Below are 26441 nucleotides of genomic sequence, written 5' to 3' on the forward strand. Positions count from 1 at the left end.
AAACTGCCATGTTGCACATGCTTTGAACCAGTTTAATTAGAAAGTTTCTACAGATCAGTGCTTCTTTTTAAAATAATGTATTTTCTTTCCCTGTAATGAGTAAGGGAGTTGATGAATATCTCAGCTCGAAGACCTTAAACATTTTAAGAGACTTAATTTTCAAAATTAGTGAAGGTATTGTGAACACTTAACATGTTTTATGGCATCTGATATATTGAGTATAAACAACACATTTTCCAGCTAATTGTAAAAAAATTGTTTTTTTAACTTACTGACTTGGCTCTGAAAACAAACAGTAACCTCTGAAACAGGTCAATTTCATTAGATAATAATAAATTATTCTTCATAACAGTTTCCTGTATACTGTTGTATTAACTGCAGTGAGACTTCAGTTTGATGTAATAATAATTTTCCCTCTTAAGTAAGTGAATTGCAGAACAACCAATCTTAACTGGTATATGGGTATTGTGGGAGGTGTAGGACAAATGTCAGTCATAGAGTAACTTAATCTGCGCGTTGTAGGATTCTACTAAAATGAAAATGTGTTCTTACGCAAGCTAATGTAAACATGTTTAGATACAAGTATTTGCCAAAGTTAGGAGGATGCAGACATTTTCAAACACTAGCTTTCTGTGTTTTTCTTTAGTTTTAATTAAAGCTTTCAAAAAAACTTAATGGACCAATACTGCTTCTGTTCATTAATGCTAACCTGTAAGGTTTCCATGAGTTCTAATAGTGCAGTTTTCTAAAGCAAAGTAATTTAATTAAATGACGACCAAAAACTTATGAAGCCATATTGGGTTTTCTTCCTGTAATTTACAGATAGTTCTGTAACATCTTCTAATAGAGGATTTTCAAGGGCTTATACATACAATTGAGCTTTCACAGTGTACCTATTGGAAGAGGTGGCCTTGTTACCATTGAGGGCTCCTAAACAACTTAACTTGAAAGGAAAGGTAAACCAGCTATCCATCAAGCTAACAGAAGTGATACAATAAACAGTGAGCAATTTTTTTAAAGATGGAGATCAGTTAGAGCTGTTGATTAGATGTATTTCAGAACAGATATGTCTTGTAAATCTGCCTGTGCAGATGCCAGTGTTCCCTGGAGTTTACCATTCCCTGAACCCAGGGAGGCTTTGCTTCAGTGGAGCCTTTCTGCTAGCCTGCGTTCTTTTAAAGTCTGCAGGTAGCTAACTGTGCTCAGCCTTACAAGGAGTCCACCTTACTACCCTTTTAGTCTGTTTTAATTTACAGATAGGTGTCCAAATCTAGTGCAAACACTGTGTTTTGTTTGCTACCCACTGTTGGAACAGAGGTCCCTTACTGAAGAAATTGTCCGGTCACCTCCCTCTTGCTTTTTTCCACAGAAGTATTTTATAAGCCAGTGCACAATAGCTTCACCTCATTGACCGAGCTTCATACAGTATTCCTAGGAGTGTTGTACACCGAGTTCTTTTATAACTTAAGAGCTCTTGCAGTGTTCATAATATTGCATATTAGTTCTACTTCCATAATATTTTAGTGTTTTGAACGCTACAGTTGAGTGAAATCCTTCAATAAAATTTTGGGTCAGAATTTTTTCCTGTCTTCCTTAGTAGTCCTTTTTATATGAGAGTTTGTACTTGTGTGTCACTGTGGGATCAGGCATAGCTTTTGTATATAATAGATGTTTTTATCTTTGACTTGACAGCAAGCTTTTGCTGATAATTTTGGTTCCATACCATTTTTTAAGAGTTTAAACAGAGACAGAAGCTGACGACCAAGATTGAGAGATGCACAGGTTCCGTATTCTAATTCTCATGTGCCTCATCTTAATCATGGTGCCGTGTTTAGATACTGTATCAATCGTAAGAGTATGTAAGGCCTTCAGAGATGCGTTTGCCAAACCTATGCTATGACATATGAAACTTAAGCCAGTTGGCATAATCTCCTTTCCATTTTTCTCCATGTAAGGCTGTTGGTCATTTAACCTGGCACTTAACATAATAATGTTGGTGTCCAGATTGGAGATCCAATGTCCTGCCAAACAACTGTGTAATTTTTATTTGGGCTACTTATGATTCAGTATTGGATTACAAATCCATGTATGCTGTTCCTTTCAGCAGAGCCTGTTAATCCAGAGTACATGATTGAAGTGCTCTGGGGATGAATCAAGGCTGTGTAGTGGCAGTATTTTGGTCAGCAGGGTTCTGCTTCCACTCTAGACCTACTTTTGTATTCCCATATTCCAACCTCTGTTTTTTAGTTCCTCCTCTGGTGGCAGTCTTTGCCTTTTCACCAGCTCTGTTTTCCCCTCAGTATCAATATGCATTTCCGTGTACGCTGTGTACTTTCTAAAGCTGTTTCCAGTCAGTTTCCCTGGTGGATGTGCTCTTGTACCCTTTGCATTTGAATGGAATTGTTTCCTTTTCTGTACTGTTGCGGAATGACAGCTACAGACTTCATAAGAATGAATATCCAAAAATAAAATTAGAAACAGCAGATATTGTGAGTTTTGGTGTTGAACCAGACCAGGCTGCAGCAGCCACAGTCCTAGTGGCAAAGTCTTGTCTGTAGTGTTTTTGATACAGATCTAATTCTTGTGACATTTGACTACTAAATTATAAAATACATTGAGCAGTGATGACATATTCATTCCTCCTGTCTTCTCGTCTCTCCCCCTGCCCCCCCATTTCCCAGGATATTTTCCTCCACTTGATCAAAACTTGATCAAAAATGAGCGGACATTCATAGATGTAAGGAAATCATATCGTGCACCAAAGTATGGAGATGCTAATGATTTTAAATGAGGACTTGTTAACTTCCATTAAACTTGGGAAACTGTGTGGACATTTTTGGTTAAGAATGAAGCTAGGAAACAACCTGAAGCATTTAAGCTAATTTAAAATAAATGAAGAAAAAAAAGAAGTTCAGATTGAGGAAATCATGTTCATGAAAGATCTCAGCTCAAACAGTTAATGTTTGTAAAATAGGAGCCCCAACTATTCCTGTCTTTGGGACTGTGAACCTTTTGAACTGTATTCTTGGAATTAAGCAGTTCTTACTTTCTTTGAAGTTTCTGTGATGGGAAGAAACAAGAGCAGTGATAGAGAAGCAGAGAGAGGAAAAATAACACAACACTTTTTAATTCTTAGCCTTACTGATGACTTGGAAAAGTAGAAGAAAAAATATTTTTATAAGGGTGAGATGCTGACTGCAAGAGTCATGTTTCTTTGCTTATAGGATCTGTTTCTTGTGTAATTCCTCCTTTTCCATGTCATATAGAAATTTGCACATCTTCCCTAATTAACATTACATTGAGTGTACCATATCCCATTATCACTTTTTCTTCGAATGACAATAGAGGTTCTCAGAAAAAATATTGTCCTGGTTTCAGCTGGGACAGAGTCCGTTTTCTTTCTAGTGTCTACTGTCTTTCAGATTTGGTATGAGAGGAATGTTGATAATGCATATTGTTTTGGTTGTTGCCAGGTGATGTTTATGTTATTCAAGGACTTTTGTCAGCTTTCCAGAGAAGTGGAGAGGGATCACAGACATAATAAGCTGGCCAACGGAATATTCTGTATCATAGATGTCGTGCTCAGTGTATAAACGGGGGTTGGCCCGGGGCGGGGAGGGAATCCTCGATCTCTGCTCGGGACAGGCTGGGCAACCAATTCACCAGGTGGCAAGAGTGACTTGCGTTGTATTACTTCATCTTGTATATTCCTTTACTATTACTATTATTGTTATTTTCCTTTTCTGTTATTGTTCTATTAAACTGTCTTTATATCAGCCCACGAGGTTGGTTTTTTTCCCTTTCCCTCCTTTTTTCTCTCTTCTCCCTACCCCTTTGGATGGGAGGGAGAGAACTGAGCGAGCGGCTGCGTGGTCCTAGCTGCTGGCTGGGGTTAAACCATGATGAGCATGTACTGCGTTTTGTTGGTAGCAAGTTGCTTTCAGCTCTTCAAGTTCTTATTATAGCATTTGATTTTAAAGTTCATCTGTCAAAGGTTGAGTCTTAATTATTTCTCATAAATAAAAATGTATATTTCAAAGCACCAGGTGAAGAGAATGATGCCTACCTGAACATGTTACTTCTAACAAAGATGGAGAAATATTGATTCCAGTTAAATTTTGCATCAGAATCGTGTTAAAAACAAATGTTAAATATGAATTAGTGCTCATAAAGCCCTAGTAAGTTAAGTAGCAAAGATGTTTTTCTTCCAACATGAAATCTCTTGCTTTTTGCGTTTCATGAAGGGCTACAGAGGTAAGCCTGGAATTTACAATCAGGAAGAATTGCTGGGGCTCTTCTTAGCTGAGTGTCTTCTCATGTCTTTCACTATATTGTACTGTACCATGAATAAGCCTGTGTATATTTTGCTGTGAACTTCAGTACTGCCTTCATATTTTTCAGCACCTTTTGAATGAACAATCACACAACTTAGGCTAAAGGAAAGTCACCTTTTTAAGAGATAGTTGAAAGTCATTAATCAGTCTTCAAAGTTTTACAAGTATTGTTCTGACAACCTTTCTGTATTCATTTCTTCCCACAGCCTGGTTTTGTGGTATCATCTCTATCACCGTCATTAGCCTGCTTTCCTTGCTAGGTGTGATCTTGATTCCCATCATTAACCAATGGTGCTTCAAATTTCTTCTAACTTTCTTGGTAGCTCTGGCTGTAGGAACAATGAGTGGAGATGCACTGCTCCATCTGTTGCCACATGTAAGTATTGCTTCCTTAGCTTTTATTCTTAATTGTAACTGTATATAGAATTTTCAAAGAATGCTTTGACAAGTATCAACAAATAAATGTTCACTGATGCAGGTGTAGATTGATTTGACTATGAGGGACATCCTGAAACAGCATTCAAGACTTTCTGTTAACAAAAAGAAAGGAAATATGTGTTTCTTAAGGGAAAAAGAAAAAAGGGAAAAAGAAAAAGAAAAATGTGTGTTTCTTAAGTGAAAAAGAAAAAAGTAGTTGTCTATTTATTCATAGTTTAACTTCTGTCACAGTACTTTAAAACACCTAATGAGACTAACAAGAGTATTTTAGCAGTATTATAGTCTCTTGCCTATTGATACTTGTGTATCAGGACCACCTAAAAGTACATCAGGGGAATTAACCTTCCTGGTTACTAGCTTTTGGGGAGAAAGTACCCTCTAACTTACCGAATCAAGAAAATGTCCAAGTTCCTGGGAAGGTAAGCAGTTTTTAATTTGTGATGGTATACTGTAATTCTTAGAAGGAGAAATGTTTCTAAAATGTTGTTACCTTAGTTCTTATAGCAAAAAGACTTAATGTTTACACGTTTTCTTTGCGTAAGTGCTAATACAAATTTTTTATCATCTATTGTTTTTGAAAGTTTATATTTCAGATCAGAATTAAGGCTGTAATTGACTGTAATAGTTAAAAAAAATCATGAGGTTTGGTTGCTAATGGGAGTGTAGGAATGGTAATTCCTTGTGACATTTCTGAGCGTTAGTCTCATTATCTTTAGCATTGTGACAGTCTCATTATCTTCAGCATTGTGACAGAAAAAAGCTGAAGTTAGATTATCTCCCACTCCCGCCCTAAAAATTTCCCAGAGGAATAGTTTTTTATTGATTAGGGTAATGAATAGTCTAATGAAAAATTTCTGTGGTAAAATGTTTTTGTATTTAAAAAAAAAAAAAAGAAAAAAAGCCAAAACAACAAAAAACCACAAACCCAACCCAACTTTAAAAGTCCATTTATGCTACTATTCTGGTGGGATTACATATCTTGTCATCGGAGCTTGGAGCCATTTCAGGCTCCTGATGGCACCAGGTCATGCTGTGTTATTATTTTCTCTCCTAATAGTCACATGGAGGCCACAACCACAGTCACCACCATGGCCAAGGTCATGTTCATGAACACAAGCGGTCTCATCGACATGCCCACGGACATGGAGTACAGCCTGAAGGCTTTCTAGAAGAAAATGACCCAGTGCTGAAAGGTCTTGTGGCACTTGGAGGCATTTATGTTTTGTTCATCATTGAACATTGTATAAGAATGTACAAGCATTACAATAAACAAAAGGTACGCACTGAAATTGCAGGCTATTTTAAAATATATATTACCTGAAGTTATCTTCCAAGTGTTGAGGAATTGTCTGTGATGATTCATTATTCTGTGAACGTGAAGTGGTGCTAATCTGCATTCTGTTTGATTTCATGTGAAGAAACCCTTTTCTAAAAGAGGTTGCCTTTCTTAACAAGGTAATTTGGAAAGACCAAGTACAAATCTGGTGGGGGAAGTTGCTGCTTTTTGGCCAGATGTATTTGGAGATAGATCTAAGTAAAAAGAGATTACAGCTCTTTCTCTAAAGCACTGTGATCGTTTTGCAAAAATATGAAAGGCAGTATGTAGGAAAGAAGTGGTAACAGAGCCAGACAATTGTCAGACAATTGACAAGAAATTTAACTGTATACTATTAGCTAACAATGCCAGTCTAACAGAGGTATTCAGTTTTTCCGTATGAAAAAATGCCAGAATTCGCAGACCTCTGCTTTCTATAAATTACCGGTAAGATTTTAACTCCTTTCCCTGAAAATGATTGGATTTTTAGGGCTGGGAGCACGCTGTATTCATGATGGTAGTATAAAAGTAGAGCAAGTACCTCAGGGGGAGTGTGACAGTGGGTAGAAAGTCAAGCCACCAAAGAGCCATATTCTTTCAACAGTCATTATAAATACACTTTTAGCTTTTGCCTCCATCATTCGACTTTGATTTTTTTTGGTGAAACTATAACTGCTTCTCCCAAAACGTGCATGGAGAAATTTAAAATCCTCTGTTTTCACATCAGATTCGCTGCCTAAGCTGTGCAGGCAGCAAAAGATTTTCTGTGTTGGAGGAGGCATTTCTTAGATCTTCCGATAGAGAGATATAAGCTGTCGCACTGAGCATATCTTCTTTGAGATTAATTAAATAATTAAATCCCCTAGGCTGCTGCGGCAAATCTGTGATCTCCGTTGTATGGGCAGCAGATAGGAAAGTAGCAAGTTTTTCTCTAAAGGAAAATACAAGGAAGTTATAGGAGTGTAAAACTTAAAGTTGAACAAAACAGAGGAGCTGTTCTTGCTGCGCGCTTGCTTTCTTGAACAAAATAAGCAAATATAATAACTCTATATACATGTGTTTCTGGACTGCTGGAGCAATCCGTGGCATCATGTACTCTGTTCCTGAAGTGAAATACTGTCTGTCTGTGGGTGAGAGTGAGACTCCTTGGTAGGTACCTAAGAATTTCCACTGGGATAGGTATGGTTGCTGAGCCTTAGATGATTAACATTCTGTAGTTCTCTAGTCACATACTTCTGTTAGGCATATTAAGAGAGAGTAACTTAGTCTTTTTTTTAAGAGATTTTTTGACAACTTTTGAGTTTCTTTTATTTCCATCGATGTCCTTTTACAAACCAGATGTTACCTGTCTCCTGTTGCAGAGTAAGCAGAAATGGTGCAAGAAAAAACAGACTGAAGAATCACCAATTGGAAGGAAACTTTCCGATCACAAATTAAATAATAGACCAGATGCTGACTGGCTTCAGCTCAAACCCCTTGCAGGTAGGCATTTTCAGAATTTTCTCTGATTATGAGATTCAAAGTAATGGCATGTAACCTATGGCATGTAGCATGTAACCTCTTGTACAGTTTTGCTGCTATTATGCAAATCATTGTTAATAAGATTTAATAGGCTTTCCCTATTAAGTCTCTTTTTATTTTGTTTTCCTTAGATCTGAGGGCACTTTGAACACTTCCTAATATGCCATACAGATGGTTCTCAGACTTCTGAAGCAGTCAGGTTTTAGGTGGCTGTGGTTCTTTGGGATTTTTTTTATTTGTTTGTTTTGGGGGTGGTTTTAGATAAGCTGAGCCTGACTAGCTCAGCCCTGGCAAAAATTAGATCAAAAATGAACACACACAACCTGAAAGGGGATATCTGTTACACTTCGAAGATTCCAGCCTCTGACCAATTACAGTTTGGCTGAGAAGGCCAAACAAAATTAATTTATTTGCATAAATACAACCAAGTATCCTGAATGTTCCTCAAGTATCCAAACCAACTTTCACATACCATTCCTTCATGACAGTCTGAATGCTCTATCACCCTTCTTGAAGGGGTGGGGGAAGGGGAAGGGCTTTGCTTCATAAACTTCCCTTTCCGTTGCCTGCATTGCTGCTGAATTAATTGGTTGATGAAGAATCCATAGGCTACATTTATACAAATGCAACTTTGTTAATTTGAATCGTTTGTAGAAGGGAGAGTTAGGACTGTAGCCTTCTCCATTCAAACAACTTAAAATGGGATTTGGGACGTTGACATAGAACATAGAAAGACTTTCATCTGTGAGGATGGTGGTACATCTAGTTCAAATGTCTTCATTTTCTTTTAATGGGTGATCAGACGAATTTTGCTTCTAATGGCATGGAGTATGTACTAGTTTTATAACAGTGTTCTGAAAGCGCACTCTGTTGATCAGTAAATCGTCTGTACTACAGGTACTGGAAGCCCATCCTGAATTTGAGTTTTGAACTGCTGTACCGCTACCGCTGACGTGAATGGCCATTTGACTTCTTTTTAAATAGCCTCCAAATAATGTTTCCTTTTTTTTGATTCTGAAATATTTTTGATGAATTATTGTGAGCTAGTAACTTCATTGTCCAGAACTGCTTTTTCTGCACCACTGGTTTTGTTTCCTGGCACATAGATTGCCAGTTTCCTTTATTTATTAACACACATAGATTGCCAATTTCCTTTATTTATTAACACTTCAGAAATATTAGTAGACTTTAAATCCATGCACGTATGCCTTCTGCATTGTTCTCACTTCGTATTTCTTTGTAAAAACGGCTTTGATTGCTATCAGGGTAATGAACTACATTGAAGGAGCTCACTATATGACACAAGATTCCGACACAAAGATGCATGCAATATAGAAACTATTTAAAGATCTGTTCCGTCAGTGGCAGATCCTGGTACGCTTCAGTGAAGGCTGAGTTGTGACCTGTATGGGCACGCACCGAGAGTAGCCAGTTAAGGTTTCCTTAGCCATTCAGATTCTGTCTACAGATTATGAAACACTATTATCATTCTGGCAACTGTCCTTTTCCGGTGTTGAGCCATAAACTTCATCAGTAGCAAAATTACAGATTGCTATGGATGCAGTGCTGTTGCCTCGTAGTGGAGACTTCTGTATGCTGTGCATGCGAATTAGTGAAAAAATGGGGCAGTGAGAAACTCATTTTTTTTGGCTGAACATTGACAACAAAGTTAGTAGATTGGGATGTGTTAAAATACTTTTTTTGCTTTCACGAAGCAATTAAATTCTTAGCTCAATGATGCAGTAGTTGCTGGTGATATTTTAAATAAGAATTAACGCAGCGTCTCTCCCAACTGGCTTCAATGTAGGAGCAGATGACTCAGTTTTATCTGAAGATCGACTCAATGAAACTGAACTAACTGATTTAGATGGCCAGCTGGAATCCCCTCCCAAGAACTTCTTGTCTGTAGAAGAGGACAACAATATGCATCATTCTCACAACGATGTCTCACATGCTGCTCAAGAGCATGATCTTCACGATTCAGAGTATGACAGCCATGGCGAAGATAAAATGATAGCTAGAAAACACAGTCACCACTGGCATCACAAACATTCCCATCATTCCCATGGCCACTGTCATTCTGGAAAAGACCTGAAAGATACTGGGATAGCTAATATTGCTTGGATGGTAATTATGGGAGATGGCATTCACAACTTTAGTGATGGCTTAGCAATCGGTAAGCAAAAGCACTGAGTATTTCTCAACAGTTTCTTCTCACCTTTAGTAAATTTGGTAATATTGTACTTATCAGTGATCACAGGTAAGGCTTCCAGTTAGCTCCTGTGGTTACTGGCATTGTTTAATGTCCTTCAGAGCAGAAATTAAAAGGCCATGAATTGTAACAGTCTTCCCTTTGTTAACATTCTGTGACTATTTCCACCAGGATTACTGTATCGGTAGTAACTAGCAGCTGTCTCTGCCAAATAAAGATAGGTGCAGACAAATCTCCTTATGAATTACGGAGTGCATGTAATGCACAGTTGTTGTTTGGGTCTTAGTATTTGCTTTTGAATAATAAATACGTGCCTTTCAGTCTTATTTATAATTATATTCATTTATAATAATAAGACTATTTCTATTATTATTAATACATAGAATTATACAGTTCTTGTAAATAATAAATGTACTATGAATCAGGTTACTGAAATAATATTTTTTGAAAGTACTACTTAGGATAATTTAATTTTTGTTTGAGCAAAGTATTGCTTTTGCTTGTGGTCATTATAGATTTATTGTAGCCAAATGTAGAAGAACTAGAAGTACCAAACATTTTATTAGATTTATTAAATCAACTTTGAATCACATAAACCTGTAAATGTGATTTGACCTTTAAAACACATTAATTTGAATATAGGTCATACAAGTCAAAATGATGATGAGAGTACTGAAAGTGCGTACTTTTAAATTTTTACAAAGGTAGCTACTAAGAGTGCACAGGGATCTGAAATACTAGCAGAAGGAACATCCCCATTTTGAAGGATGGGGGATAAGGCACTTACTTATTAGGATCTGGAGTTAACAATGGAATCTACTACAATTTCTCCACTTTATCCAATTTCTAAAGAAACTAAACTCCATAAAAATTCATTTTTTGCTTCATTTTCACATTAAACAGGTAAGACATTTAGACACTGGCTTCTAAGGCCAAAAAGGATCACTACGCCATCTGTTGAGAACTTCACTGTATTGAAACTCCATTTCTAAATATTCCTGTGTCAAGCCCAAAAGGCTGATTGTTTGGTAAAATGTAGATTTTAGAAAAGTATGTTAATCTTTTTAATATATCAAGTTATGAGGAATCCAGAGGAAAGTTAAATTTCCTCTCTGTCTTCAGATTACGTCGTCTCTTTCTACTTCATTTTGCCTGTTTTGACCGCTTGCTGCAGGCTCTTCTTATGCCTTTCTCTGCTACAGTATAAAAATTTAATACCAGTTTTCTCCCCTCAGAATTATTTAAGGTATGAACTTAAAGTTGATTGAATTAAATTAGCTTACACAAAAGTTACTGAAAGAGGTTTATGCCGATGTTTTTCTCCTTATTATTTTTCCAGGTCTGACTTATTAATGTGCTCTACAAAAAGCATAAAGGAAATAGAGAGGTTATGGGTTAAATACTAGTTTGGATTTCCAACCTGGAAAGGAGAGAACTGGACTGTTGCTCATGTGCATTCCTGACTATCCTGATGTACTTGAGAGTTCCTATAAATGTAAACGTGGTGCTGTTGCATTAGCTTGTTGCCTACATCTATATTTCGCTCAGTTGTGTTCTCCTCTCCCAGGATTTGTCTTTCAGATAAACCAAGTAACAAAGTATGCAGTGGTAATGTATATCTAGGATACTTCCAGTATTTTCAATTTATATACAGACAGGACACAGGCATAATGAAAAAATATTAGAGCGTGGATTCTAACAGAAGGGTGTCATCTCTGGAAAATCTGTTGATTAAATTTTCTGACTTGAAAGTAGTAAAATATCATTTGAATTTTTTTTTTTTTCTAGGAGCAGCTTTTAGTGCTGGACTGACAGGAGGAATTAGTACATCTATAGCAGTATTTTGCCATGAGCTTCCCCATGAATTAGGTAACTAATTCTATAAACTCATAGAATCATAGAATCGCCTGGGTTGGAAGAGACCTTTCAGATCATTGAGTCCAACCATCAACCTAACTCTGACAAAAACCATCACTAAACCATATCACTAAGCTCTACATCTACCCGTCTTTTGAATACCTCCAGGGATGGCGATTCAACCACTTCCCTGGGCAGCCTGTTCTAATGCTTGATAACACTTTTAGTGTAAAATTTTTTCCTGATATCTAATCTAAACCTCCCCTGGCACAACTTGAGGCCCTTTCCTCCTGTCCTATCGCCTGTTACTTGGGAGAAGAGACCGACCCCACCTCGCTACACCCTCCTTTCAGGTAGCTGTAGAGAGCGATAAGGTCTGCCCTCAGCCTCCTTTTCTCCAGGCTGAACAACCCCAGCTCCCTCAGGCACGCCTCATAAGAACTCAGTGTGTTCAGTGACTTCAGCTTGACAAAGTATTTATCTAAAAGCTGTTGTGATACTCGTCCTGATAAGCATAATGCAATGCAGATGCTGCTAGAGTGACCAGAACTTCAGAGAGTAGTGGAGCAATATTGGTTCAGAGGACATAATGAGAATATTAATACAGGATTATTTTGGCTCGTATCTAGTTACAGCAGTTCTGTCAAGCTTTTTGAACATGTTTTTAAAATGTTCTCAGGAGCATACAATATACATTTTGGTGTTATACCTCTGCATTTTATAAAGTTTCACAGTACTCTGTGTGGCATTGTCTCACACAAAGTTAAGTAAAGTTACATAAGTAAACACAAGTTTACCTAAGTAAAATTTTTTGTGGAGATCTTCAGAAGATGCTTTGTACCAATTGTTGCTGAGTCCAGCAGGTGTGGATGACTATTTAGGGTAAAGCCTGTAGGCATTGTTGCCAGTGCTGTTGATTCTTCCCCCCTCATTGAAGCATTTCGTCTTGGGGTTCGCTAACCATGATGAAATGTGTTGTTTTCCTGTGAGCCATAAGGCACATCACATGAAATTTTAGTGCACCCTGAGACTTAGAAAAGAGCAGCTAGAGAGAGGAGTCACAGTCTTTTTCGCTAGTAACGTGAAATTGTGCTAGATTAAGCTGTGTATGTACTCACAGCTTGCTTACTTGATCTGCTAGCTCTGAATGATCAAAAGTAAGGTAAAACAAGTACTCCAAAACCCCTTAAAGGTGAGGAATGAAAGCGTTTTATAAAGCAGATACTAAGTATAAGGTAAGTAATGGGCACAGATGGGAAATAATAGAGCAGATGTTCATGGTTTGACAATGGTGCTATACAATTGCTGCTGCAGTATATAAAGGATTGCAATATATATTGGTATGCATATAACTTGCTAGGTTAACATGATTAAATTAACCTTGGGTAAGAAGTGAGTAGTTCACTGTGCATATTTTTGTTTTGATTCTAGATTGAGCAATTAATTTCTAGCACATCTGACATGAGAATATTATATTAATTACCGTCATGACTGCATATCATCTTTCACTCCTCTTATTCACAAGAGTTCTGTTTGAAGGGAGTAAAACTCTCACAGCTGATTACAAGATGAAAATTTAGATCTTTATAGAACGTCTACCTCTATCAGCAATTTTAGCAGAGCTGTCCTGAATTCAAAATAAAACATGTTCACCTGGCATATCTTAAACAAGCAAACGGATTCATCATGGATGTAAAGTCATTCTGAATGTAACTCTTCCTAATGCTATATTTCTCAAATTCATCGGCACCTTCTGCGGAGACTAATGCCTCGTTATCCTCCTCTTGAACTTGCAGAATGAGGTGTATATAGCCAAGAGGAGTTTTCTCAGGTGTTGATCAAAACTAAGCCTCTGGTTTTATGTGCCATGAAGAACTTCCGTGATGTAAAGACAAGTCTGTATGCACAGATGTATTCTCTGGGGGAGGACCAGATCTAGACTTCTCCATTTACCTTTAACCATTGATCACTTTTCTGACAATCAGCATGATGAATAGGCACCTTTAAATCATATTTTAATCAAGAGATTGCTGCACATAAAAACAGTTCTTATAAGAGTTGTCATATCCTGTTGCCCAGTCTTCCTTTGAGCCTATGTGGCAGCATTTTCACTTTAGTGATGCCTTGGATTGGTGAGATAATAAGTGTGGGCTAATTTATCTACCTGCTCTCCTGAGAAGCATTGATACTAAACCCCTGTCTTCTGTCTCCATTTTAGGTGACTTTGCTGTGCTTCTTAAAGCAGGTATGACAGTAAAGCAAGCTATTGTGTACAACCTCCTGTCTGCCATGATGGCTTACGTAGGGATGCTGATAGGCACAGCAGTGGGACAGTACGCTAATAACATCACCTTGTGGATCTTTGCAATCACTGCAGGCATGTTCCTCTATGTGGCATTGGTTGACATGGTAAGATTATTTTAATTCTGTTGTAGTTTTTGTATTCCATGTATAAAACCTAGGACATGAAATGGCATCTATGACAGAACTTTTTTTGTTATAACACATAAATATCTGTAGACGGTAGATGTCTGTTTCTGTTGTATGACTTTTTAAACTGTTGGCAGATACTTTGAGAGACGTGGCGAAGTTTTATAGGTGCTTGCCTGTCTGGGTTTCTGCTACCGAAGTCTGCCAGTGACTCCTGTTAAAATACAAAAACTACAACTACAGGGGGGCTGGGAAAGACATTCACACTTCCCACTAATAAATGAATAAAAATAATAACTTCCCACTAATAAAAATAGGTTGAATCTCTGTTTTTGTGGATGGGGCGTTAGACGCTGGAGTTCAATCCAGTATTTAGAATTGTTCTTCACTAAAATTTAATCTTTATATATTTCATTCTGGAAAGATGATTGGATTCTGGTCTGAAGCCTTAGCATGAGCAGTTGGTAATACACGGCTCTTGTGGTGATTAGCTGTTTAAAAAATTATCTAGTGGAAAAATGCTGCTGCTTCAAGAACATATAGGTACATTATATTTGTGCGTACACCGTAGATCCAGATCCTTCAGGCAGTAATGCACTTGCACGCTTGGTATCCGTCCATAGTCAGTCCCGATTTCTCTCCTAAGCAGCTTCAGAGCTGCATTTAAATAAGCCAATTTTCTCAGTTCTTGTCTTTACCAAGCCCAATGATGATGAGATCAGTTTTCATTTTTGGCATATTTTGTAATGCTCTTTCTGCTTTAATATACAGAGAAAAAGATGCATCACTTCCCTCGATTTTAGGGACAGATCCTGTGTTGCATTAAGTTATTTACCAATTAGACTAGAAGCTCCAACCTAGTTAAAGCTTCAATTCATAAGGATTCAGACAGCTTTTTGTGGAGTGACTCCCTGGATTTCCATTGCTTCATTCACAAACTACGCTTTCTTAGTACAGACACCTAAAGCAGAGGCAAGCTTCCTCACAGCTGTTATTTTCTCCTCAAGAGTAAGTAGCCATCTACCTATTACCAGTAGATTGCTACTTGGATCACCTGGTGTGGCTACATACTGCTTATAGAAAAATACTTAAATGTAACTGGAGTTCTGGCTTTGAGTGATGTTCCAGTAGAGGTTTTGTTTAACCTCGTGACATCTCCATAGAGGATTGGGATTTACTGGAATGAGGACCAGCCATTTCAGTTTTCAGTTGTGGGTAAAGTGGAATATTTTATTTTTCTGAAGTAGTTTAAACGATGCATTTTCTTCAGCTTTCCAATTTCTTCAGAGATTTTGTTGCCATATCTGGTAGTTCTGTTAGCCTACACTGCTAGTTCTCTTCTCCTGCATATGTTTGTGCTGACTATCCCATTTTCAAACCACATTTTTAGCAGCTTCTTCAAAAGTTAACTGGTGCAGGAGTGAAACGTGTGATGCGTGTCTCTCACTGGCTGACTTGTCAAAGCAGCAGGCATCTGTAGTTAGTTCAAGCCACAGACCCAGACTTTGGGTTTCAGCAATTCTCATTCAAACAGCCTCACATCTTTATCAGATCACTGTCCGTGAGGCTGTCAGATGTCTGCTCTGGTGTGGGCTGGTTGTATTATTTCCCTAGCGCCAACTAAAGCAGATGACATTATGAAGATCCCTCTTCCCTTTGCTGCTGTGGCCAATAGTTGCCAGTTCCTAGCCGTGGCTGCTCACTCTGGTTTCTCAGCCTCAGTGGTATCATGGAGGCATTAGTGAAGACTGATGAAAGCAAGGGTTCATTTTCCGCTGAATTTCCTGGTTTCAGCAGAAGCTGTCTTGGCTGTTCTGCAGTTAGCGTTCAGCAGTCCTGCCACATTGGTGCTTGAGAAACTTAGTGTCAGTGGGGCTTCCAGCTTGCCTCTAGGTGGCATCCTCCACGTCTGAGAACTTCTTAAACTCAGCTTTGGTTCTGAAGACCCCGTGTTAGTCCCATTAGTAGTCATGAATGGGGGCAGAGGCTGCTCCCGTGACCTTCCATCATTCAGTGCTGATTGCAGTTAGGTTCTTTGTGACGAGGACTCATGGAAGCTAAGCGCTGGCCATCACACCATGGGATATTTCACTTTGTTATGGAGACTTTAATTTGTAAATATGCTCTAGTGACGAAGTCACTTTAATCTATTATAAGGTAAATAAGTCCTTTCAGGGCTTGCTAAATAGTGTCTTGTGTAGTTAGTTCAGAGTGATCCTTCGTGCAATTTCAGATGTTCTACAGTAGCCTATAATTACTGAAATATCACTCGCTTATAAGTCCTGTGGCTGATACTTATTTCCTGTACTTATTTTGACTGAAGACATCAGGTATAAGGGAAAGCAGTATCGTCATTCTTTTATTCCTTGTCCTCTTCCTCAGTCATCATAGTAGCAACCAAATAGTGAAAGCCCAATGGTTTAACTAAATGAGAGCAGGAAAGGTCCTGCAAGACACACTGAAACTGCAGCCCATTTTTGTCTTGATGTTTCCATAATCTGCCTCCTCTCAAAGACCTTGTCATCTGACACTTAGTAAGAACAGACTTTGATCCCTCCCCAGCTATACAGAGGTTCACACGGGTTCAGTTTCCTACCCATTCCTTACGCCAGCCCACTGAGAAGGGACCTTTTGGTATTTTTGCATCCAATTGTCCTGAAGTTTGTCTAATTAAGTGTTTTCTAATGGTAAGGATACTCTTCTCCAGTAGAACATAAACTCAGGCCTTTCTAAATCCTTGAGGCTTTCCATGATCTCGTGACATTCGTTTGGTGATAACTATTAGAAGAATAATCATAATATCCTCCTTCCTGACACTGCTGTTTTGGTTTGAATGGGTGCATTGAATTTTCCTATACTCCTTCCCAGTCCAACTTGAATCATTTAATCTTACTGGAAAATAAATTTATCTGTTATATTTTTCATTCCTTATATCTCTAGGGCTGAAACTATAAGCTTGCAACTTCAAGAGGGTATTTTTTTTAATATTGACAGGACCAAACTTATTATATGGTCCCTGAAATTGGTCACATCGATAGCCAATAAAGCAAAAAGTTCAGTAATCTGTAGAGATGCTGTCAAAGTAGATAACTGGCACTGTAAAGCTCATTATAGTAATGCTAAGGTGAAGCCTTTATTTTCATCTGGAGCATATTCCACCAGATCTCAAAAAAACATCTGTGGCTTCTCTGAAAAATTTCTTCTTCGTGCCTGACAAGCTGCTTATCTGAATTTCTCTTTATACGTCCTTTAGCTACTGCAGAGACATCAGTTGAAGCAGTACAGTGTAGAGCAGTTGGGCAGTACCTATTCAAATAAGGTACTTCAAGGAGATTTGCCTCCAGGTAAATGTGAATATGCCAGAGGTTCCTAGAGTGCTAACATCTCAAAGATGGAAGGAGGGTGGTTTTTGCCAGTAACAAGTTCTTGCAGTGTACAGCCTCCTTCTACCTTCCTCCTTCTCTCTCAGAGGTTTTCCAGGACCCTTTCTACGCTGGGATTCTGCAGCTGAGGGAGAGCAAAGTGGCCCTGGCCTGCTCTGCCTGTATGCTCAGGCTCTGAGTACAAGAGAGAGGAGCATGTGCACGCCTCCTCAGATATGGTGACAGTAAAAATAGATCAGTGTTTTGAAGACAGTGATGCGGAGTGTGCCCATAGTACTGGTTACTGTTTAATAACCTTTTCTTCTATCTTAAAGGGGTCTTGTACTTGCTATTCAGATTTGGGGACATATGGCAGCTGTCACTACCCATAGCTAAGACTTACACTTCCACTCGTCATACTCTTCATGTCCGTGACCAGAAACCTTGGGCGTTATGGAGACAGAGCACTGTGCTCTTCCTAGGTTTTGAAACAGATGCCAGAATATTCGTTAATCACTCTTAAGAGCATCTTTAGATTTGGAACAGCAATATTATGGCTCTGTAGAAGTTGATTACAAAACTTGAATTATGTGCACAACTTCCGTTCAAAAAACATGAAGGTGAGAATTGGCAGCAGCAATTCTAGCACAATTCTCTGATTAGGTTTTATATTACTTGGTGATTACAACTCTGATTTATTAAAAAGAAAATAGTTCTGCAACTAATCCTGCTTGCCAACAGGAGAGCTATATAGCAATATTCAGTAAAGTCTGTGATTACTTCATTTATTATTAATGACTTAACAGTACTTTGTATATTCTTTTATATTTAAACACTCGGTGGGTCAAATTAATTTTCAGCTTTATGTCTCTTTTTGAAAGCGGTACAAGACCAGATGGGTAGTATATTTGGGTTTTAAGCAGATTTGATGCTCTGATGATTTGTCATTGTCTGTTGTGCAGTATTGAGATACTCAGAATAACGAAAACTATTGTAGCCTATCTAATGAAGAGCAATAAACAGAGACTTGTGCTGCATATTACCTGAAGTTTCTGGTTTGTTCTGTATTCTGTTTTTCTGTAGTAAGTAAGTGTGTCTTGAAGGAATTCCTTCGTTTACCTCATGCTTTCTTGACTTAATTTCTTTGTTAAACATTTTAAGTTATTTCTGTTCTGTATGGGTGGTTTTGTAAGATACTTCGTAAGATTTATTTTTACATCTTCCAAGTCCACTATTATTTGTTGATTTTTGTCAGTACTATTTGACTTTTCTTCATAGGTGAGGAATATAAGTAATATCCAGAGCTTTCAGAATTTTGTATAGCTTCACATGGAATTTCTCTTTAATTACTTGTAGGTATTATTCCCATATTTAAAAGGGAAATGTATGTAAATATGGGTAAGCATATAACATGACAAATGAATGTCTAAGTTAATCAGCAAAGTCATATGGAGTATATTTATAGCAATGTAATTACTGTGGCAATAGACAAAGCTTTTTATTATGTTTATTTGAGCATCACTTGATTTTAATTGAGCAAAAGAACTTGAAAGAGCAGAACTCGGAAGAATGCTGGGCTGGTCCTTATCTTGAGGAACTTAAAGTTCAAGTAGATGTGTGATCCAGCAAAAGCTTAAAAAAAAATTCCAAAGGAAAGGAAAGGCATTTTTAGTTTGTTTTGTAAATACGTGATGTAATGATGTTTTTATCAAATGTAGTAGTTAGGTAGAGTTTTATAACTTAATCCTGAAGTGTTTATTCTTGACAGTGTAATCCTGTAAAGTTGTCTGTGTGTAAATGGAATAGACATGAAATAACTTTGAAACTTATTTTTCCTTTTAGCTTCCAGAAATGCTTCATGGAGACGGAGATAATGAAGAGCACGGTTACTGTCCTGTGGGGCAGTTCATTCTTCAGAATCTAGGCCTGCTTCTTGGGTTTGCCATCATGCTGGTCATTGCCCTCTATGAAGATAAAATCGTGCTTGACATCCAGTTTTGACCTAATTCTGGTAATCACTGTGGTTACAACAATGTTACTGTATGGCTTTGAGTCTGCACTGTTTCACTGTATGCACATTGCTCAGAGGAGAAGCAGTGGCTTGCACTACTTACACAAGTACAGGATATTAATTTCTGTGTAGATTGACTTCTCCTTTTTTTCTAATTCCAATCAGATGAGATTACCCAATGCATCTTCTAAACTCAAGTGATCAACAATTAGAAAATACTAAATATGAGAAAAAAGTGCCAAGTTCTATGTACTCTATGGGAAGCACTGCTTGCTTAAGAAAGAAAAAGTATAGTGAATGATCTGCTTATTTGGGAAAATACCATTTCATTAGTACATTTGAACAGAACCCAGAAAATGTTACAGCTGAAATTCATACCTCTGCAAGGAACCTGAGTAAGCTTTTAGTGCCACGTAAGTCTTAAGTAGCGCACATATATATCTCTATATATGTATAGAGATATATGTAGAGATACATGTGTGTGTGTATGTGTGTATATATATATATATATGCATGCATATATATATATGTGCATGTGTGTGTGTATATATATATTAATTCTGTGCTGATTCTTCTGCACAGTGGTGACTTGAAGTATTAAATGTTATAACAGCACATGACTGGAAGCCACTGTGCTGGTTAAAATTTTAAAAAAATAAACCCAAAACCTAAACGCTGTTTAAATTCTTAGAGCATGCATTAAGCTGCACTCCATCATCATAACTTCACGTGTAAGAAGGCAGGCTGTTGCAATATATGCTGCAAAGTGCTATGTTCTGTCAAGGATCAGTTTGACGATGTTTTCCTGACCAAGATTTATTTGATGTTTGTTCCTTGATATTAGTAGGAAAATGCAAAATGCAGTAAAATTAGTGTTAGTTTGGGGAAATCCCTGATGTTGGAGTTATTGAGCTATTTCTGGTTCCTTTTTACAGATGCTAAACATGCATTGTGTGTCACTTGCAGCATAAACTACTGAAGAATTGTGGCTGTGAATTTGTGCAAACTCTTTTAACAGAGAATCCATATGGGAATTTCTCCATTTTTTAACAATTATTTTGGAGTCTTTTCTCCTCTTCATGTTAAAACAATCCAAAGTGCAAGATGCTGGTTACAGAACCTGGGCACAAAGGTTAAATTCTGCTCTGTGTATGTAGTACTGGTAGATTATTTACAATGTTGTAATATCAGCTCAAAACCTGTTTCTACAATGCTTCGATATCAGACATCGTAGCACCAGCCATTTCTGGCAGTAGAGAGTATATAAGAAGATTTCTACTTCCAGCATAAAGGAGTTCATTTCTATGATATTTTTTTACAATTTTGGTATTTAAATTAGATTATTAAAAAGCAGATGTGGTAGATCTGTAATATGTGTAATTTGGAAGGATAGACTGAAAATTTGGGCCTTAACTTGCTGGGATCAGCTGTCCTAGATTGGATTGTGCTGATGTGTTTATATTGCCAGACATGAGTTAGATCTTTTTGTACCCATCTCCTTAAAAAAATTGTGAGTTTGTGAAGAGTGCAAGCTGATTCTGTAGTACCAGTCCAAAGCATGGTAGTAGCCTTTTTTAAAACATACAGTTCGTCTTCTTTTATGTGTATGCCAGGTAAAAGCTGTATCTTGACTATGTGCTGTAAGTTTTGTTTCGATCCGCTTGGTGCCAGTGTAGCTGCTAAAAACACTGATCCTAACGCCTTTAGTGACCAGTTGGTATCTTCATTCCATTTCAAGTTAATGTGTGTTCCCTGTGGCCCTTTACTTTTTGAAGCTTTATTGCTCAATTTAGTTTTTACTGAGAGCAGCTCATGTATTTTAAAGATATCGGTTGGTTCTTGCCAGTATTTCTTCCTAATGTAGTATCAAGAAACAGTATTAAGGGTCCATGTCAAAGAAGGGCGCAGTTTCTTCAGTGAAGAAGCCAAAAGCCCAGAGTTGGAGCATGCAGCCATTTCATGCTCTGAACTCAGGTTTTCTTTTTTTCGTTTAAACACATTTACTGTTGGACCATAATTAGCAAACACACTGCTGTTAGCTTCAGATTACTGAATTTCTGCAGTGTAAAGATCCGGGGTGACATTTTTCATAGTGCCCATATTAGGTCACTGAGTACCATTTTCAGAGAGACTTAACTCACTGGATACCTTCTGAGCATCTAAGTTTAAACAACCTATGTTTCTTACGTATATTAAACTGACCCTTAATTTTCCTTTTCTGTTAATTCTGTCGAGTATAAGGGGGTCATTATGTGGTTGAACTGATATTTTGTCAAATCGTTTTTTTAAAGTTTATTTCTTTTAATTCTTTTCAAATGAAGATTTCTATATTTCGGGTAGTATATTTACTTTTGTATTAGTTGGAATATGGTTATAGCTTAACACACTGCCTCTATAGTAAATAGTTAACTTCCTTCCAAGACCATCTTCAGACAAGGGAAAAACATGGTCCTTGAAGGTAGGTACTGTATTTTTCATTAAATATGGGTTGTTTCCTTTTATTTTCTAGTATTTATTACAAGTTATGAAGAGCAGTGTAACAGCTGTGACTTCTTCTATGTGTTTCTACCAGTATTGAATTCCAGATGATTCTAATATACATTTTTGAGTCATGTTACAGACAATCTGAATTCCACTACATTTCTACTTGGCTTCAACATTCCATTCTGCTTGAATCCAGAGTCTCATTTAACTTGTATTTGTTGGAGGGCATAAATGTTACTTGTATATTACAATGCTGTCACTGTGTGACATCCCATATGAATTTTGATGTAGATCACATTGCACTCAATCCGCTGTGATTATGCTTAGAAAATATTGTAGTTGCTAGATGCAGTGTGATTTATTTTTTTTAATAATTTTAATTTTATTTTTCTTTCACCTCCCATTAACAATTGAGTCTATGGTTTAAAATGTGGTTATGGTCCTATAAGATAACTTGCTGAGCTATCAGGCTTTTTGTTATAACTAAATCATTTTTTAAAATTTTATAAAGCTGGAAATGATCAAATGCTGTTTTGTTCATTGTCAACAGTGTTGTGTTCATTTTATGTATGTTCCTTATAAATAAGGAGCCTTCAGAAAATAAAATTATTCAAGGAGCAAATTATTTTTGTTGGTTTTTATAAGGTTTTATTGTGCACCTTTATATTTCAGTATTTTGTTTCAAATCTCATGAAAGGCACAAATGCAACATTGTAAACACACTCATTTTGATTCCTCTTTTTACGTGGCATTTCAGGACTGACATGCATCCCTTATAAGTGATCTGGAAAATGCACCTACCTCCATAAATTGTGATAGTTTTATGAGCTAAGCTGACATAATAGGGCGACACCCCGTCTGATCCAGTGCTCTTGCGGTTTGTCTGAAGGGAGAGTCATTGCGATGACGAAGTTGGTGGAATGGCCTGTAGTCGACAGGGTTCCTCTTCTCTCGCTGGTCTTATACACTGGGGCCAGGTAACTTGGTCGCTGCGGAATGTCTGCTCTCTTACACGGCTTTAGCCATATCTGCAGTAAAGAATAAAATAATCCTTTTCATCTCAGTTGGAAAGAAAAAAAAAGTAGGGGAACAGTCTTGGCTTGGCCAAAGCATTTTGACATTGGTTTGTTTGCTTTTTAACAGGTAGCCCTGAAAAGCTGTTTATTGTTTCCTCTTTCTTAGCAGATTGCTTCCTCTCCCAAAATATGCAACACCAAAATTCCTGTCACTGTCATTATTAGCGGAAGATTCTCAGCTGCTCTCAAACACTTAATTTCTAATTCAAAACAAAACGTTTCAATTTTTTTTTTTTTTTAGAATTACCCTGTTACTTCCTTCAAGACTACAGTAGTTGTTGGGATATACTACTATAAAATGCATATACTGACCACTGGTACTGTATCATAGAGGATTTTTGGATGAGATTCTCCTAGCTTCTTAGTTTGCCTGTTCCAGCGTGCTCCATCCAAGAACAATCCCTGAATGTAGACCCCTGAATCAGTTGGAAAAGATACCATGTTAGGCAAAAACTGAAAATGTCTTCTAGCTGCGAGCAGCAGCTAGTGCAGCGCACTCTGCTGTCAGTTGATCGTGTGGGACTTTTTGTCAATATTGTGTGCTCCAAGTGATGATCAAATAACGTTGAGTACAGCACAATCTTATACTGCTTTACAATTTATTATGATTACAATTCTATAAAGATTTATAAAGTTATGTGTCTAGCGCTATCATGATGTCTAGCGATATCATGGTGTAGCCAGCGGCGGAAGTTAAAAGTCATTCCAAAGTACAGGCCACTATTTTTACAGTTGTCATTATTATAAAGTTTTCTGTATGTACTGCATATTGTCAGCTTTAATGTTTCCAAACTTGGAGATGTGAGCATATAAACAGTCTTTAACTAGTTAGTCTTCGCATTATTCCATTGCTTATGTTTCAAATTACCACTTGTTTATACCTTTCTAAAGCGGCTCATTAGAGTAGTAGAGTGAAAAAAAAAAGTATCTTTAAATGTTTAAAAAACATAAGTAACTTTATTTTGGCATGTCATGATGTCATGACAGAATAACAGCTGTCATTCCATCAGCTCTCCAGAAGGAAACAATAAATTACAGCAACATCTGTTTTCATCAAACTTGCACCTTCTTGCTCTGTAAACCTGCCCCAAGAGAAAATGACTTGAAATGGATTAGGTGTGGCTCTGCCAGGCAACCTGCCAAGCTCTTCTTTCTACACAACTTCCAGTCAAGCTGATCCTCAGAAAGCTGTTAAAAAGAGTATTAAGAACAGTTCCATTTAACCTGTCCTTTTTTCTGAGGAAGGGCAAGCTAGCAAAAGTGTCTGCAGCTGGAACCTAAGGTAAGTAGTATATAATAAAGTGGTTTAATAAAAAATAGGGCTTTTCCCCCCTTAGAGCAAGCCCCTGTTGCACATTGTGAACGTATCCGTAAGATATTTTTCTAGGGTAGTTACAGTAGCATACCCAACTTCTCAACTACATGTTTGGTTTTTCTTGGCTTAGGAAAATAGACGTCTTCAGACATATATGCTAATGGAGTGAAATAAAGGGGGCGGGGGGAAGGCAAGTTAGATATCACTTGAAAGTTTGATCCGTTTTGGGAAGTCTGGGGTAAGGAGCATCCTCTGTTGATTTATATCTGCCTGCTAGCCCAGGAGGTGAACTAATCTCAGCAGTTCTTAAGGACTTAAAATAGTATTTTGCCTCTTCACTTCTTGTGCATCTCATGGGGAGCCAGGCAGTTGTGTATGTTTTCCAGCTGAATCCATTAACTTAATTGCATAACTCTGAGTCTGCAAATTAATGTTAACGTCTGAATACATCAGCAAAGGCAGATAATTGTGTCATGCGTTTACTTACCATCTTCAGGAGCAATTTCATATTCCTTATCTTCCAGCACTTCATAGTCAAAATCTAGTAGGTCTATTGGAATGGTGTATTTTCTGGCATAGTTCTGCTGGGCACCTGTTAAGAATGCTTGAGTGAAGAAGAATCCTGAAATCCAGAACACTGGTGGAGGTCCGTTTTCATACCACAGCTGCAGCAGCAAAAGTGAGAGAAGGAGAAAAGAAAAAAAAACAAACCCTGCCTTTTATTTTTTTTTATTATTTAGGATTCTTACAATAGGTATGGAGTAGGCAACCTGCTATGAGATTGGTTTTCTTCAGTTGATTGAGATTACTAAGCCACGGAATGCTGCTGAGACTCTGGATATTACTCATTTAAAGTCAGTTTTTGGAATCTGCAATCTTATAGGTGAAGGAACCCCACTGTTTCTCCCTGACTCAACCAGCTTTCTTCTCCAGTAGCCTACTGAAAGCTTGGTATTTGACTTCAGCATAAGATTTTGTGTTAAAATGTTTTATTAATTAACTTTTCTCACTTAAAAAACTCAACAGTATTTTCCCAAGTCCTATTTTAAACTTCATTACTACTACCAGATCTATATGCAGTATAAGGGGCCTTATAAATTCACTTGAGAAGGCAATCTCTGTCACCCGGTATTACCGATATACTACAGCGCTCTTTATGGGGTGCAGGGTACGTGGCAAAATGCAGTGCTTCATTAGGTGCTGTGATGAGCAAACAGCTGTATGAAACAGATGCCCAAATGAATTGAACTTTACCTGTCAGTTATTCAGTGGAAGTAATTTGTGCACGTGTGTTGTTCGCTTGTGGAGATCAATAGACAAAAATAATAAGCAGCATTGAACAAAACTGTGTAAATGGAGTGTGCTCACCTGTAAGAACTTCAGTCTGTTAAGGAAGTCAGTCACATAGCTGCCCAGAGGCTTGAGGCTTGGGTAAGACTTACTCATCCATAGTCCTGGAATTTTCCCTTTCAGAATGCTGTTTACCACTTCTTCCAGTTCAGCAGACATCACCACTAGCCCCTAAAAGAAATTTTGGAAAGGAAGATGTCAAAATACTTTGCGGAACAGCCTTGCTTTAACAATTAAAAATCAACATAGCTCTTTGTCCAACAGATGTTATGACCTTCTAGCTAAGTCAGACAGGAGCAACACTGAAAACAAGAACAGTGGACATAATGGATTTCATAAAAAGTTGCTGGAGTCTTCTGTCTGATCTGGTAGTTAGTCACTAGATTGGCCAGGGAAAGGTCCATACCCTTTCTTGGAGAAAGCTACCCGTACTGGAAAATTCTCCCTTGCAGTCTTTCCCCAGAAACATGGTCTTCACAGAGCACTTCTGAGTTTTACTAACTGTAAATGCTCTTTTTCATTATTATTTAAAGTTTTCTCAAAACTGCAACATTCATTGCTGCAAGTGCCTTATTCTAAAGTGGCACTTCTCAGCTTGTAGTTTGGCTTTAACAAGGAGAGGGGTGGTGTTTGTTTTGGTTGGTTGTTTTGTGCTTTTAAATGCCTCCTCGGCCTTAAGCTATTATAGGATAAATAAAAATTACCCAAACTGACTTTTTCCTGCCTTTTTCTGCAT

The 26441-nt window shown here is 37.6% G+C and overlaps 2 protein-coding genes across 4 annotated transcripts in view; one reads left to right on the forward strand and one right to left on the reverse strand.

The window, feature by feature from the left end:
• The window catches only part of SLC39A10 (solute carrier family 39 member 10), a 44353-nt gene extending 22660 nt beyond the window's left edge, over positions 1 to 21693 (forward strand). For 2 of the 3 annotated variants that reach the window (XM_074593758.1, XM_074593759.1), the window contains 7 exons: positions 4541 to 4710; positions 5830 to 6048; positions 7449 to 7569; positions 9416 to 9784; positions 11609 to 11689; positions 13896 to 14086; positions 19312 to 21693. In XM_074593758.1, coding sequence (XP_074449859.1) covers positions 4541 to 4710; positions 5830 to 6048; positions 7449 to 7569; positions 9416 to 9784; positions 11609 to 11689; positions 13896 to 14086; positions 19312 to 19470 — 1310 coding nt within the window. In that variant the 3' untranslated portion in view covers positions 19471 to 21693. The remainder of the gene's footprint in view (positions 1 to 4540; positions 4711 to 5829; positions 6049 to 7448; positions 7570 to 9415; positions 9785 to 11608; positions 11690 to 13895; positions 14087 to 19311) is intronic. The other variant, XM_074593760.1, reaches the window with a different exon arrangement.
• A 1092-nt stretch (positions 21694 to 22785) lies between these two features.
• Positions 22786 to 26441, reverse strand: part of DNAH7 (dynein axonemal heavy chain 7) — a 115239-nt gene continuing 111583 nt past the window's right edge. The window contains exons 61-64 of the mRNA XM_074593757.1: positions 25724 to 25876; positions 24843 to 25020; positions 23353 to 23456; positions 22786 to 22992 (exon numbers count right to left, since the gene is read on the reverse strand). Of these exons, the coding sequence (XP_074449858.1) occupies positions 22786 to 22992; positions 23353 to 23456; positions 24843 to 25020; positions 25724 to 25876 (642 nt within the window). The remainder of the gene's footprint in view (positions 22993 to 23352; positions 23457 to 24842; positions 25021 to 25723; positions 25877 to 26441) is intronic.

The sequence above is a fragment of the Larus michahellis genome, chromosome 7 (genome assembly GCF_964199755.1).
Source record: "Larus michahellis chromosome 7, bLarMic1.1, whole genome shotgun sequence".
NCBI lineage: Eukaryota > Metazoa > Chordata > Aves > Charadriiformes > Laridae > Larus > Larus michahellis.